General features: G+C 47.6%; 1 protein-coding gene across 1 annotated transcript in view; it reads right to left on the reverse strand.

Annotated features, from left to right (window-relative positions):
* Window positions 1–859: 859 nt before the first annotated feature.
* The window catches only part of COL5A1 (collagen type V alpha 1 chain), a 207,323-nt gene continuing 194,233 nt past the window's right edge, over window positions 860–13,949 (reverse strand). Inside the window, exons 54-55 of the mRNA XM_081967084.1 lie at window positions 8,374–8,607; window positions 860–3,913 (exon numbers count right to left, since the gene is read on the reverse strand). Coding sequence (XP_081823210.1) covers window positions 3,767–3,913; window positions 8,374–8,607 — 381 coding nt within the window. The 3' untranslated portion in view covers window positions 860–3,766. The remainder of the gene's footprint in view (window positions 3,914–8,373; window positions 8,608–13,949) is intronic.

Raw genomic sequence — 13,949 nt, forward strand, 5'->3', positions numbered from 1 at the left:
CTTTATAGACATTTTTATAGAAAGTGTATAGATCTTTATAGAAAGTTCATATGATTAGGAAAAAGGAAAAAGTTGTGATTTGATGCAAACGCCTTATTCTACTGTAACAGAGAGTGTCAATGCTTCTTTTTCTTTTCCCTCCCTTTTCTCCCTTTCCCCTCACTGCTCTTTTGTTTACTTTTGCATTTTATAATGCTTTATAACTTAATAAAAATGTTTAAAATAACACAATCTTTCATCTGATACTTCTTGCCCTGCCTTCAGGTGCTTTGGAAAATAGGTGAACCCTCCTCTTCTCTGCATGAGCCCCTCAAGTAGCAGTTGACTGCAATCGGTCCTTCTCTTGGTAAGATAAGGTTGAAGGCCCTGGGGAGAAAAGGGCTGAACTTCCACTAAGATGCCAGCTGTACCCATGACATCCTTTCTCCCGGAAAAGGCAGAGTTTGCTTGTCCCTGACTGTGGAGATCTGGCATCGTATCTCTGGCATGGAAAAGTTGGCTTCTCCATAGGGAAAAAACTGAGCCTCCCCCACCTTTGGAGGGTGCCAGCCTCCCCCGGAAGAGGCTCCAACGAGACAGCCCAAGTTTCAAGGCTTCCTGGCAGGTGAAAGGGAGCAAGAGGCAGCCATGGTTTCAGCTAATGCATCTTTCTTCCCCATTCCACGGCAGACCCTGCCCCCATTTCCGTGCCTCTGCCCCCTTACTGCTTTCCTTTCAAGACCTTCAGCTGCCTGGCTGGTGAAGCTTCTGTGCCCTCCCTCCACCCCCAAGGCTGGGCTGGTTTGGGGAAATCAGGAAAAGTGGGGGAAAGGAAGGGGATTTGGACCTACAGGCAGAAGAAGCATTCACGTCACGGGGGTTAGGTGGAAACAGTAAACTTGGTTTATTGAAAAATATCGATTACACTTATTCCTTTATTACACAGGTTCAATTTTTTCTCTCTCTTAAAAACACCTCTAACGGGCATTGATCTGTTGGAATTTGGAAACCTGTACAAATAGGGTCACCTGATCATACGCAAGTGTGTGTGTTTACAAAGATGCAGAGATTCATACCCACACATCCTCACTTCAAAGGGGGAGGGGGCTCTATGTAGTTAAATCTTTGTTTTCATACTTTTTTTTTGTATCAACATTCGTTCAAGTCATGATATATATTAGGGGATAAAATTACACGGAAAGATATGTCTGCAAATACAAGAAGCAAATTTTATTGCAATATACGGTAACTGAAAGTGTTCTGGGAGGGGAAGGGGAAAAAAGGGGAACAGGAATGAAAGACACAACAGTACAGTTTTACAACACCCTGTAGGATTTTGATAGAAGCACCAAAACAGGAAGGAAGGAAGGAAGGAAAGGAAGGAAGGGGGATGAAATAATCAGATCAGAATCACATGACCTAAGAGAGTGTATCTCCGCTCTCCACCCTCCATGCGGTGATTCCCCCCAAATTCCCCAAAGAAGGGAAAGGGCACCATGAATGTTATGCTCAGGTTGGGGAAGGTGGTGCAGGGCCAAAGACCCTGTGCGCCTCGCGAGGCTTGTCCCCTGGAATCTGTCAGGAGCGGGACAGATCATTGCTGCCTGCCAATGAAGTGTGGGAGTGGGCTACAGGGAAGGCCTCCCACCCGCCTCGAGAGACAAAGGCACAGACTGGCCAAACAGGGCTGTTCAGAAGGCTGTTTTCAATGAGAAATACATCACTTCCTGGCCTTCCAAGTGACCTCCTGACAACCGCCCTCACTCCATGCTCCTTTGGTGGGAAAGGAAGGCAGGAAAGGGGTAAGGGTCCACAATAACGGCAGGAGGAAAGTCAGCCAGCCCAGCAGGGGAATCTACAGATGAGATAGATGCTGGCTAGTTACTCTCACACCCGGAGCTTCCCGGGGTCAGGAATGCCCTGGGAAAAGACATCCCACAAAGGCTCCCATTCCCAATCACAGCAGTGCCCTTCCCTTTGGCCTCGGGGCCTCGGGCCAGGCGTGGGGTGCTCTTTCCCTTTCTACGTGTGGGAGCAGTGAGCCGGAGGGGTGGAGGGTGGGCGGTGGCTGCAAGCCCTCCCCCCCGCCCCACTGGAGAAAGACACACACAATTGCACTGTTCAGTTTTGCTCTGGAAAGACAGAGGAGGGGAGTTTTAGAGACAGGGTCAAGTCTGTCCTTGGCTTCAGTACATTGAATAAAGTCATAAATTAGCACCACAAATATTCAGCAACTGAGTACAAATTTGGCATGTTTCCCCTGGGATGCGTTGCGTGAATAAGCCTTTTGCTACCAAAGAAAAACCCAGACCTCTGGAACAGTTGAATTAACTCGCTCACCAGGCCCATCAATGACAGGGTGATGGGTCACGTGATGCAAGGTCATGGGGAAGGGTGGGGGGGGGAACGACAGGTGATGTATCACGGGGCTGAAATGAGGGGAGAGCTGGGAGGGACCCCTGGGAGGGCTCAGCCAGGGTTGTCTGAAAGGTTCCTCCGACAGCTGTAGCACCAACAAAATGGAAGGAAGGTAAGAGAACACTGAGGGGGAAAAGGTTTTCTTGGTAAAAGATTTTTTTTTAAAAAAACCCTCTACATTGCATCAGTTAAAGCCTGAATAGGGGTGGGGGGAGCTGGCCATAAATCTATTGCTTGTCAGAGGTGACAAATATCAACACTGCTGGTACACTTGGCACAAAGATGGCAGCCGTTTTCCTTTGTCCGGAGACACGCCTGCCTCAGTTCCCCCAAAGTTCAGCAGTCCTTAATTCTAATCCCATTTGCTGGGTGCCTGTAAGGCTGAGGCGTATCTCTCCTAAGGGGAGGGGGCTGCGGGAACCTGCTTCCTGAGTCTGGGGGGGAGCACACGATTCCCTGCTGATTCCTACTTTGGTCTTAGCGAAGGCATCGGAGGCTGGGGACGAGGAGGCCGCCCAGTGAGCATGGGTGACTCACATGCATCTTTTGAACCCAGAAACATTTAATATTTAATATAATAATATACAAATATTTACTTACAAAATACAAAAATAGAAGCACCTTTATCATATGGGGTAAGCAGTCAGAACCTGGCACTTTTAAGGGTCGTTGCTTTCCGATGTTTCTCGTGTGAACGAAGCAGAAGAGAACCATCTCGGGGGGGGGGGGGGGAGGGGGCGTGTTCCATCTAGGTTCTGAGAGAAACCCCAGCAGGGAAGGTTATCCAAGCGAGAAGGGGGTTTCGGAGTCCTTCGTCCGTGTTTTCTGTACAGAGATCAGGCGTCGGCTGCATCGCCCGGATGATGGCTTTCAGTGGTGTTTGGGGACTTTCCAATGACGGGAAACTGGCGATAGCTGGACAGTTTTCCCTCGGATGCAGAGAAGCTGCCGAAAGGAAGGCAAAGGCGGCAGGGATGGCATCTTTCCTGCGGGGAACGTTCTGGTTTCGAGGAAGAGGCAACACATCCAAGCGTGAGAGCGGAGCCCTTTGACGGTCTCCACGAAGAGGTGCAGCAGAGAAGGAGAAAGTTGGCTCTGGCCGGTCGGAGAGCCCCTCGGTCATGTGATTCTGGAATCGGTGGTGAGCAGGGTCCGGGTTTTGACTGGGGTTGGGGGAGGGGTGGGTGTGTCCTGGGGCAAAATTGATGCCGGGGTGAATAGGAGAGCGGTTTTAAAAACAGTCCCATCAAACTGTCCAGTTTCAGAACGTGATGTCCAAAAACAACAGAAGGAGAGGAAGTAGCCAAAAAGAGGAGGCACAATGAGGTTACGAAGTTGCCCTTTTGCAGAGAGTCCTTCTGAGCGGCCCTCAGCCCAGGAAGCACGCCGGCCCCACCTCGAACCCAAACTTCTGAGACGCTTCGCCAAAGTCGTTGAACATGATGTCGACAATGGGGACCTGCTCCACTTTGGGGGTGCTGATTTCCAAGACGGTCTTCTGGTAGCCCTTCTTTGTCTGCAGAGGGAGAAAGCAGGACAAGAGGCCGTTCAGGTGCATGGATTCCCTTTCTTTTCCTCTCCTCTCCTTCTTTCCTTTCCCCTTTCCCCTTCCCTTCGCTTTTCTTTCTCAGTTTCCTTCCCTTCCCTGTTTCCTTTCCTTTCTTTCTCTATTTCCTTTCCCCTTCCCTTCTCTCTTCCTTTCCTTTCGCCTTTCCCTTTTCTTTCCTCCCTCCATCTTTCCTTTCCTTTTTCATTTCCTTCTTTATTTCCTTTCTTCTTTCCTTTCCCTTCCTTTCCTTCTTTCCGTTTTATATTATTTTATGTGTTTTATTTGCTCTCCATTACATTTTCTCACTCCTTCTGCTGCCTGAGTAGCCAGGGACTCTGTTGTTTGACAACAGGAAATGGTGCTGAGTTCGATTTCTTCTTTAAAAAAAAACAATCCTGGCTTGGGCTGACTGTGCCGCATGATGTAAACCTTGGCTCCTGCCAACTGAACTCTGGGGTGGAGAAGCTGGTCGCTTTGGGTACCTTTCAATCTTTTTATTTTACTGCATATCAAGTTTGGTCTGCTGTAACTTGGATATTTTTTTAAAAAATTCCCATTAAGGTTTATATCTTTTCCTTCATATTTCTAAAATATATACATTTTGTTCAGAATAGTGCCCAATGCATGCTGCTTTTGCCAACACTTTTCCTCGATATAAGGCATTTTTTCACAAGTGTATTTATCTATCTATGACTTTTTGTGTAGCTGTTTCCCCCCCTCTCTCTTTTCTCCCCTCTTTCCCTCTCCTTCTCTCCCTCTCCCTCTCTTCCTCCCTTGCTCCCTCTCTCTCCCTCTCTCTTTCTCCCCTCTTTCCCTCTCCTTCTCTCCCTTTCCCTCTCCCTCTCTTCCTCCCTTGTTCCCTCTCTCTCTCCCTCTTTCCCCCTCTCTCTTTCTCCCCTCTTTCCCTTTCCTTCTCTCCCACTCCCTCTCTTCCTCCCTCCCTCCCTCTCCCTCTTTCCCCCTCTCTCTTTCTCCCCTCTTTCCCTCTCCTTCTCTCCCTTTCCCTCTCCCTCTCTTCCTCCCTTGTTCCCTCTCTCTCCTCTTTCCCTCTCTCTCTTTCTCCCCTTTCCTTCTCTCCCACTCCCTCTCTTCCTCTTTCCCTCTCTCTCTTTCTCCCCTCTTTCCCTTTCCTTCTCTCCCACTCCCTCTCTTCCCCCCTCCCTCCCTCTCCCTCTTTCCCCCTCTCTCTTTCTCCCCTCTTTCCCTCTCCTTCTCTCCCTTTCCCTCTCCCTCTCTTCCTCCCTTGCTCCCTCTCTCTCCCTCTTTCCCTCTCTCTCTTTCTCCCCTCTTTCCCTCTCCTTCTCTCCCTCCTTCTCTCCCTCTCTTCCTCCCTTGTTTCCTCTCTCTCTTCCTCTTTTCCTCTCTCTTTCTCCCCTTTCCTTCTCTCCCACTCCCTCTCTTCCTCTTTCCCTCCCTCTCCCTCTTTCCCCCTCTCTTTTCTTCCCTCTTTTCCTCTCCTTCTCTCCCTCTTTCCCTCTCCTTCTCCCTCTCTTCCTCCCTCTCTCTTTCCCTCTCTCTTCCTCCCTCCCCCTCCCTCTTTCTCTCCCTCTTTCCCTCTCCCCCTCTCTCTTCCTCCCTCTCTCTTCCTCCCTCTCTCTTTCCCTCTCTCTTCCTCCCTCCCCCTCCCTCTTTCTCTCCCTCTTTCCCTCTCCCCCTCTCTCTTCCTCCCTCTCCTCTTCCTCCCTCTCTCTTTCCCTCTCTCTTCCTCCCTCCCCCTCCCTCTTTCTCTCCCTCTTTCCCTCTCCCCCTCTCTCTTCCTCCCTCTCTCTTCCTCCCTCTCTCTTTCCCTCTCTCTTCCTCCCTCCCCCTCCCTCTTTCTCTCCCTCTTTCCCTCTCCCCCTCTCTCTTCCTCCCTCTCTCTTCCTCCCTCTCTCTTTCCCTCTCTCTTCCTCCCTCCCCCTCCCTCTTTCTCTCCCTCTTTCCCTCTCCCCCTCTCTCTTCCTCCCTCTCTCTTTCCCCCTCTCCCTCCCTCGTTCCCCCTCCATCTCTCTAGTCTAAGAAGATTTTGCAGGTAGTCCCCAAAAGGTGCTCCAGGGCCCTTGGGGGGTGGCTGGGCCTACTGGCTCCTCCCTCCTTTTCTCAGCATCACAGCTGCACCTGATGGAGCCCCTGTTAAGAAGCAGTACACACGCACATCCCATCCTAGGAAACGTAAGAGGAATGTAACCGTATAAGCTGTCAGTTTGAAATGGAGGAAATCCAACAACACCTACTCAGAATTAGACACCTATAAGATTTGGCAACAAGAAAATAAGCTGCCGGAACCACAACCAGGGCTAAAAAAGGTATAACTCTATAGGGGCGGAATGGACCTATGCTCAAACAAGGCGTAACTCCATAGACAAGTGGACTTAGAGTAAAAGCAAGGTAGAACTTCCAAGAAGGTAATAAATAGCTTTCTGAAATTTTACGTCCCTATTTCTGAAAATCAGTTGTATAAAAGATTGTGTCTTTGCTGTTGTTCGGGGTCTCAGCTCCTTTCGCGGCCGGGATCCTTTTGCCGAAACAACAAAAGTTTTGCGAAAGTCCATCGCTCACGTTTGGCCCTGACTGGCTTCTGCGCCAGGCTGAGCCATTTTGGGGACAACTCTCCCCCCCCCAACCCCCCTCCCCTTGGCCCAGGCCAGAGCTTTAAGGGGCTGCAGGCAGATGCTGTTTTGGTGCTTCCGTGAGCCTCTGCAGAGTCTTCTGGAGGCTGAAAGGTGCCTGGATGTACATCTTCCCAATCTTTACTTATGAACGAATCGCATTACAGACTTTTGGGAGGTGAATTTTGCATTTCCGTTGAAGTATTAATTTTGATATGTAAAGTTAATAAGTTCACATCAGTTATGAAAGCCTCCCATCTTTTTCTCCAAACGGTCAGATGGGAGGAGACCTCAGAGGTCTTCTAGTCCACCCTATCCTCAGGCCATTCCTTTGAGAGCTTCCATCTGTGAATGCCCCATGACCCCAGAAGGCAGCTGTGCCACTTGTTTAGGGCTTCTCATGGTCCTCCTGACCTCAATTTTCGATCTCTCCCTGTAAAACCTCTTGGGATCTACTCCCTCCCTCTTCTCCGTGTCTGCTTTCCAGGATCGGAAGACTCTTGTTGTGTGTCTCATTCCATCTTCCCTTCTTTCGCCCAGTTCTTTAATAAGATGGGCACACAAGATCACTCTTTGTATAGGATGCCATTCAGACACGGTCTCTCGTCCCTGGCCTAGAAAAGCTGAAAACTTGCTTTGTTCTGAGATACTGCGGTTTTTTTTAGCACAGGTACCCACGAGACTCCTGGCCTCAACACTTTGATGGGGCCCCATATACTCCCCCGCCCCCAAAATTAAGTGGATCATTCATTCAACCAACTATGTCAGGCCTGGAAGCCATGTTTTGCATTGGGCCTTTAGGTCTGCCACATTCAATGCTGTGGGAAACTGGGAGGGGGGATTATATGGAGGATGGGAGAGATATAGTCAAGATAACATTCCTTTCTCAGAGTGTCAAGGACGTCTTGCCCTGCATCTGGAGTGGCGTGACTGGGAGGCATCTCCAGTTGGGACGGTGCCTGATTGGGCCTTGTGATGGACATGGGGTTGATGGACAGGGGCTGGAACTTTCTTTTGGGTGGGGAAAACCTGGAAACATTTCAGATTTGGGTTTTCCCGGATGTGCCAAAATGGCCTCTCTAATAAAGTGGAACTTTGAGGAAACTCAACCCTCGGAGTCTCCTTTTGTTGGGGGTCTTACTAGGAACCCTGATAAAGACTCAAATCACTGTAATCTCTATTAGTGGAAGAAGAATGTAACATTCTCTGCTGAAAGTCAGACTTTTAGGCAAAAAATCCAGCACTGATTGTTGCACTTAATTAATTCTGGTCACTGACCACAATAAAGGCATTACTATATTACACTTAATTAAAACTCTTTTTGTTGATAGCTAATATATGCAGTAATAATTATTTTCAGACATTAGTCAAAAAATAATCTATTGTCTCATATTTTTGCCCTCCCCTTCTCAACCACGCCCAAGGGCTGCTGCCGCTACGCATCAACTCAGGTGAACTGGTAGTTGCGATCTGTGGTTGCCCCCTCCTCCCCGGACACAATCCCGTCCTACATCGCTGTGTTTTTGACACCACACACACATGTGGAAGGCATGTGCCAGGGAATTGCCATGTTGTTGGACGCCCATGAGCTAATTTCCATGTGTTTTGCAGATGGCATGCATGCCAGCGAAGCAAGTCCAGCATTGCACATGTGCTGTGCAAACCGGTTGTTACGGTATGTGACTCCCACCTCTGATCACGCCCATAAAAAGGAGGTCCCGCTATCAACATGAACAGCCTAGGAGGTTGCCTGAGAGGGCTGTGACCCAAGCCCCTCCTCCCCAACTAAGGGTCTCTCCTTTGCACAATGACTACTATGCAGTCACAATCACTACTCACTGCACAGCCGTCGAAGACCGCCCTGATGAAAGGGCTGTTGTCGTACGACATCTCTTCGTCGTTGGAGCCCAGGAAGCGCATGGCCTTCTCGTAGTTGCCCACGGTGGCGTCATGCCAGGCCACGGACTGGAAGCAGTTGTAGGTGATGTTTTGGTGGGCGGAGGCACTCAAGAGCCGCAGGAAGGTCATTTGTACCACTCCAATGGGGTTGCTGTCAGCATCCACGTAGGAGAGCTGAGGGGAAGTGGAAAAGGAGACAAAGAAGAAGCAGACCAGGTAGGCTAGTCAAGATGTGGTGGGTAGGCAAGAGGGAGGCCACTCGGCAGAAAGTTTACACCCAACTGCCACAAAGTGCATCACGGTATTCTTGGGCCCCCCTTGAGGGATAGTCAGAGAGAATTCTTTACATTTGAAAAAACACACAGCCACCATTGTTTCTGAAAAATAAATGGGACTCTTGAGTTTTGGGCTGGGCAAATCCTAGAAATGAGAAACAGGTCTCATTTCTACAACGTTCAGGAAGTAATTAAAAACCCTTCAATTGGCAGAATAACCAAGTGTGGAATTACAAGGATCCTTACGTGGACACATAAGAATTAGGACCACAGTCAGGAAAGACTCAAGACGTTTAGAGAAGTTGGAACGCTGGGTCAACAGTAGACATCTCAGCCACGTTGGAATGTTGGGGTTTTCCTCTGTGGATTTGTCTGAAAATCTTTCCTGTGTGTTTGTGTCAGAGATTGGGCTACCCAAGGCATCCGATGCTCACTGTGCATCTTGGTATTCCATGCCAAAGTTAAACAACTTCCAGACAAGACCCTGGTGTTCATTAGATATTGTGGGAAAGGACTGAGTGGGCCAGAAGGAAAGGGAACTGTGTCCACACATGCTCAGAATCAGTCAATTACACAGACACACACAGAGACACACACACAAATTGATAAGAAGAAAGAAAGGTTTTACCAACCAGTTATGTGGACTCCTGTCCATGATTCTCTTGAGAGGTCGAAACGACTGACTGAGGCAAGCGTAAGCATGCTAGACAAGCTAAAAGAGCAACCAGGAACTAGAAGGTGGCAGTGGATTATCCTGGATCAGGATCTGTTCCCAAGAGATTTACGGGTGGCAACTGACTCTTCCACTGTTTAAAGCCTACGTAACATAAATTGACAGCAGTGAGGACGGACCAGCAGAAGGGTCTCCTGTGCTTGGGACCACAGAAAGATTTCTTCTTCCTTCCTTCCAAGACTGAACAGGTCTCTTTTGAAAAAAAAAGCTCTTTATTTTTAAAAGATTGAAAGTCTGACTAAGTCTTGCACTAGTCTTATCACCTCCTAAATTCTTCTGATGCAGAAGGATGGCACTCTAAAAGCAACCTATTTCCAGTTGTTCCAATTAGAAGGGAGTGGCCATCTAACGCAAGGGTCTCCAACCTTGGCAAGACTTGTGGACTTCCAGAATTCTTCAGCCAGCAAAAAAGTCCACCCGTCTTAACGTTGCCAAGGTTGGAGACCCCTGATCTAATGGAGACGACATTCATTCAGTTCAGAGGCCGCCCAGCACCATTAGGCTCTGGGCCAAACACTTCATTGGAAGAAATTTCAGATAAAATTCCTGAGGGGCTCAACCAAGGGTGGGATTCAGCCGGTTCAGGAGAGCCAGTAGCTCCGACGATCAGCTGGGAGCGAACTGGTTCGCTCCGGCGATCAGGATTGGCAGGAACTATCAGCCATGGGGCTCAGAACTAGACCATCTCTCTTAAGCGGTGACACCAGGGCCTGGAAGCCAATTGGCAGCAAGTTCAGCTGGCCCAGTGGTGGTGACAGGAGGACATATTGAGGCATTTCTATCCACTGCCTTTCTGGTCCAGCTACAACTCTGATCGTCTTCAAGCAGAGGACCCATGTGGAACTCATTGCAGTAATCCATTGGTGGAACCCCAGGTCAATTTGTACGACATCGTCTTTTAAAATGCTCTCTGAATTTGGAAAGATCATACGTATTTTCACCTCTAGGAATATTATATATGCCTCTGTGTATCGGATTCAACTACTTCTAGGAATTATATGTGCAAATTAAGCTCATGTTTATCAACAATGTTTAGTAAACCAGTCAATTAAATTAATTATTATTTTTTAAATGAAAAGCTAGCCTTTCTGAATAACCCTTCCCTCTCCTTCCCTGCCATGCACACGGCCCCAGGGCCCCCACAACTTAACAAATTTGGAAACCTGTTTTTGGAGGTGGTGCCTCATTTGCATTTATTATGGAAATAATTAATATTTCATACTGGAGCTTCATACTGGAGGTGTTGGACTAATTAAAACTTAATCCCATCTCCCCTCCTTGTGTGTCCGGCTCCCTCCCTTGCCGTCTGCTGTTAATGATTTTATTTGTTAATTATTTCATCGGCTGCGTTTCTAGGAGTGATGGATTTTTAATGTTTTTATAGATGTCAGCCAGCTATTTCGAATCGTTGGATATGAGATGGGCAGAAAATAGATTTCATAAATAAACTTTTAGAATTTTAAAAATGCTAATTGGAAGCATGAAGGTTAAACCATCCCATTCATCAATCCTATATTGTTCAGTGTGTGAACAAGGGAACGAGATCTTACCTCCAAAAAACTGTTGGTTGGCAACCTCTCCTTAAGAACGTTTCAAGCCAAGCCAACTGAGGCACAGGCCCTTCCCAGGACTCCTGATGAAGAGTTTAGGATGGCAGCTAAACCAGCGTGAGCTCAAACAGGCGCTGAAGCCCCAGAGATGCCAAAAGGAGCTCTCCTGGTCTTCTGGGTGAGGGGAAAATAGCACAAAAGAGATTTGGAACCCCAAATCCAGATCCAGAGCTGCAAGTGGCCTTTAAAGACTCTGGGACCACATCCATAGCTGCTCCCCAGCTCAAAACGCAATATTATCTAAATGGGTAAGCTAAATGGGTAATCACAACAATACATTGAGCCACAGTGGCCCAGTGATTAGAGTGCAGAGCTGCAGACTCCTTCTGCTGACTGACAGCTGCCTGCAGTTTGGCAGTTCAAATCTCACCAGCTCAAGGTGGACTCAGCCTTCCGTCCTTCCGAGGTGGGTAAAACAAGGACCCAGGTTGTTGGGGGCAAGAGGCTGACTCTGTAAACCGCTTAGAGAGGGCTGTGAAGCAATATATGTCTAAATGCTATTGCTAGGTGGGGAGGGAGGGAGGAAAGAAGAGGAGGCCATGGTGTGGTCAGAGTGCAGTACTGCAGGCTCCTTCTGCTGACTGCTGGATGCCTGCAATTTAGCAGTTCAAATCTCACCGGCTCAAGGTGGACTCAGCCTTCTGTCCTTCCGAGGTGGGTAAAATGGGGACCCAGATCGTTGGGGCCAAGAGGCTAACTCGGTATAGAGAGGACTGTAAAGGACTGTGAAGTGGTATGTGAGTCTAAGGGCTGATTGCTATTGCTGTAAACCAAAGTGAATATTAGGATTAATTTTCAATTTCTGCCTTCTAATGCATCAGAGGAATTTGGTAAGAGCTTTCTTAGGAAGGGCGAAATTTCCCACTGCATAAGCAAAGGTGGTGTGGTTGCCTTTGGAAGTCTTCTAATTCCTGGTGGCTCATTGCCAGTTCAAGAAACAATCCTGATGACCAGCAAGATAAACGAGAGCAAGAAAATAAGAGGGAAGGCAAAATCTGAGCCAATGAGCAAAAACCAGCGGCTACAAACAAAATCCGTAACCAAACGATTTGCACAAGACCGGTGGGATTGGCCAGCCAGACCCAGAGGGGACCTGACTTCTCCAGTTAGTACAGTGTGGTGAGTCTTGGAACATGCGTGGGCTCCCTTGGGCAGGGAAGAAGCTCTTGACAACACACAAACACACAACACGACAGCCGCCTTTTCAGTGTGGTGGCAGTGCTGCCTAGCTGGAAAAGCTTTTGTGCATCTTATTCACACTCCGTGCACAGTAATGTTGACTGCAGGTAGAAGAGTAAGATGTAGTTTTTTTGAAAAATTAAAATAAAATGAACACTGCCGGAGAAAACTGCGTAAGAGTATTTCAAGAGGTCCCGGAAAGCTGTCACTATTGTTACTTAGAATTAACTAGCCAATAGCCTGGAGTTGCCTGGGTATTTATTTATAGGGGAGACCAAACGTAATTTCTGATTTTGGATTTTTGCCCTTACCAGAGGGAGCTCCCTTGTGGAGTACTGTGAAGCTGTTACCATGGCAACACCACTGTACAGTAGAAGCCATTTCACAGCAGTACAGTAGAAGCCATTTGAAGGCACAACAGGCTGTATCATAACAGAACACACACCCTGAGAGGTTTTAGGGGTGTCTTGCCCCCACAGTATTTGTTTCCAGAGAGGTAAGTCATCTGTGTAGCAAGTTTGGTTGAAATTGTTTGAGGCGTTCCAGAGTTATGCCGGAACATGCACACACATACAGCCGTTTTTATGTATATAGATATAAAATAAATGAACTCCCTCGCTCGAGAGGAAGCAATGGGTACGACAAAGAATATCATCGGGAATAATTGTGATGGGACTTCAACATCTTCGGAATCTTCTTTTAAGTATGCTGCCAAATGTTTCCTTCACAAAGAGAGGACTTTTTACGTGCCCAACCTTCATCTAAAACTGTTTTGCACCCCAGATGATGGAAATATGGAATTGTGGAATATGGAATTCAAATAGAAAAAATTACATTTTCCTTATTTTGATTTTTTTGCCAACGAAGCTGGGCAGATGGCGGCTAAACCTCCCGTTCTGAAGCTACAGCAAACACTACACAGACCCTGCCAAGCTGGGAAGTTCTTTTCTGAATAAAGGAAGCTGAGATTAAACAAATCTGAGGTCTTTTGTCCCCTTCTTGGCTTCTCTTGATCCCAACCCCCAAAAGAGACACAGCCTTGTTTTGTCCCCATGTTTCACTTCTTCAACAATGGCCCACCATTCAACTGAAGCGTCGGAGAGACTTATCATCGCAATTTCACCATCTTCCCAATGTTAAGGAAGCTTCTGGTTAGAGCTTTGGTTGGTCTCATCAGGACAAGTCTCGGAGCTTTGGCATCTGGCTTCAGATTTCCCAAAGGTTCCTGTGATCTGGTCCACTCAGATCTGTGTTTGCTTCAAAAGTGAATTGGAAGTTGGGGTCGAATCCCATTAGGTGCCAAGCGGGAAGGAATTTCGGCAGAAAGAGGCAAACCTGTTGACTTCAGTTATTCTAACTTGGAAAACGTTTCCATTCCATTTTCTCAATTTCGGGGAATCTTCCAATCTTTCCAGTTCAATGATTTTTAATGTAATGCTTTCAGCGTCTTTTGGAGGATTTTTCTCCAAACACAAATATTTTCAGATGAAATTCTTAGAATTACCATCTTCTTACATAGTTTCTGTAAAGTATTTCATTGTTTCTTTTCCTAAGTTGTGAATACACAGAATTCCAGTTCTAAACCAAGTTCTGATTCGAAACCCTTTCCTTTCCTTTTCCTTCCTCCTCTCCTTTCCTCTCCTCTGCTGCCCTGCACTGTCCTGTCTGGTTCTTTGTAACCACAAGAATCTCTTGATCAGGTCAAAGGACGAGCTGAAC

This window comes from Natrix helvetica (genome assembly GCF_964273705.1).
Source record: "Natrix helvetica genome assembly, chromosome: 15".
NCBI classification, from domain to species: domain Eukaryota; kingdom Metazoa; phylum Chordata; class Lepidosauria; order Squamata; family Natricidae; genus Natrix; species Natrix helvetica.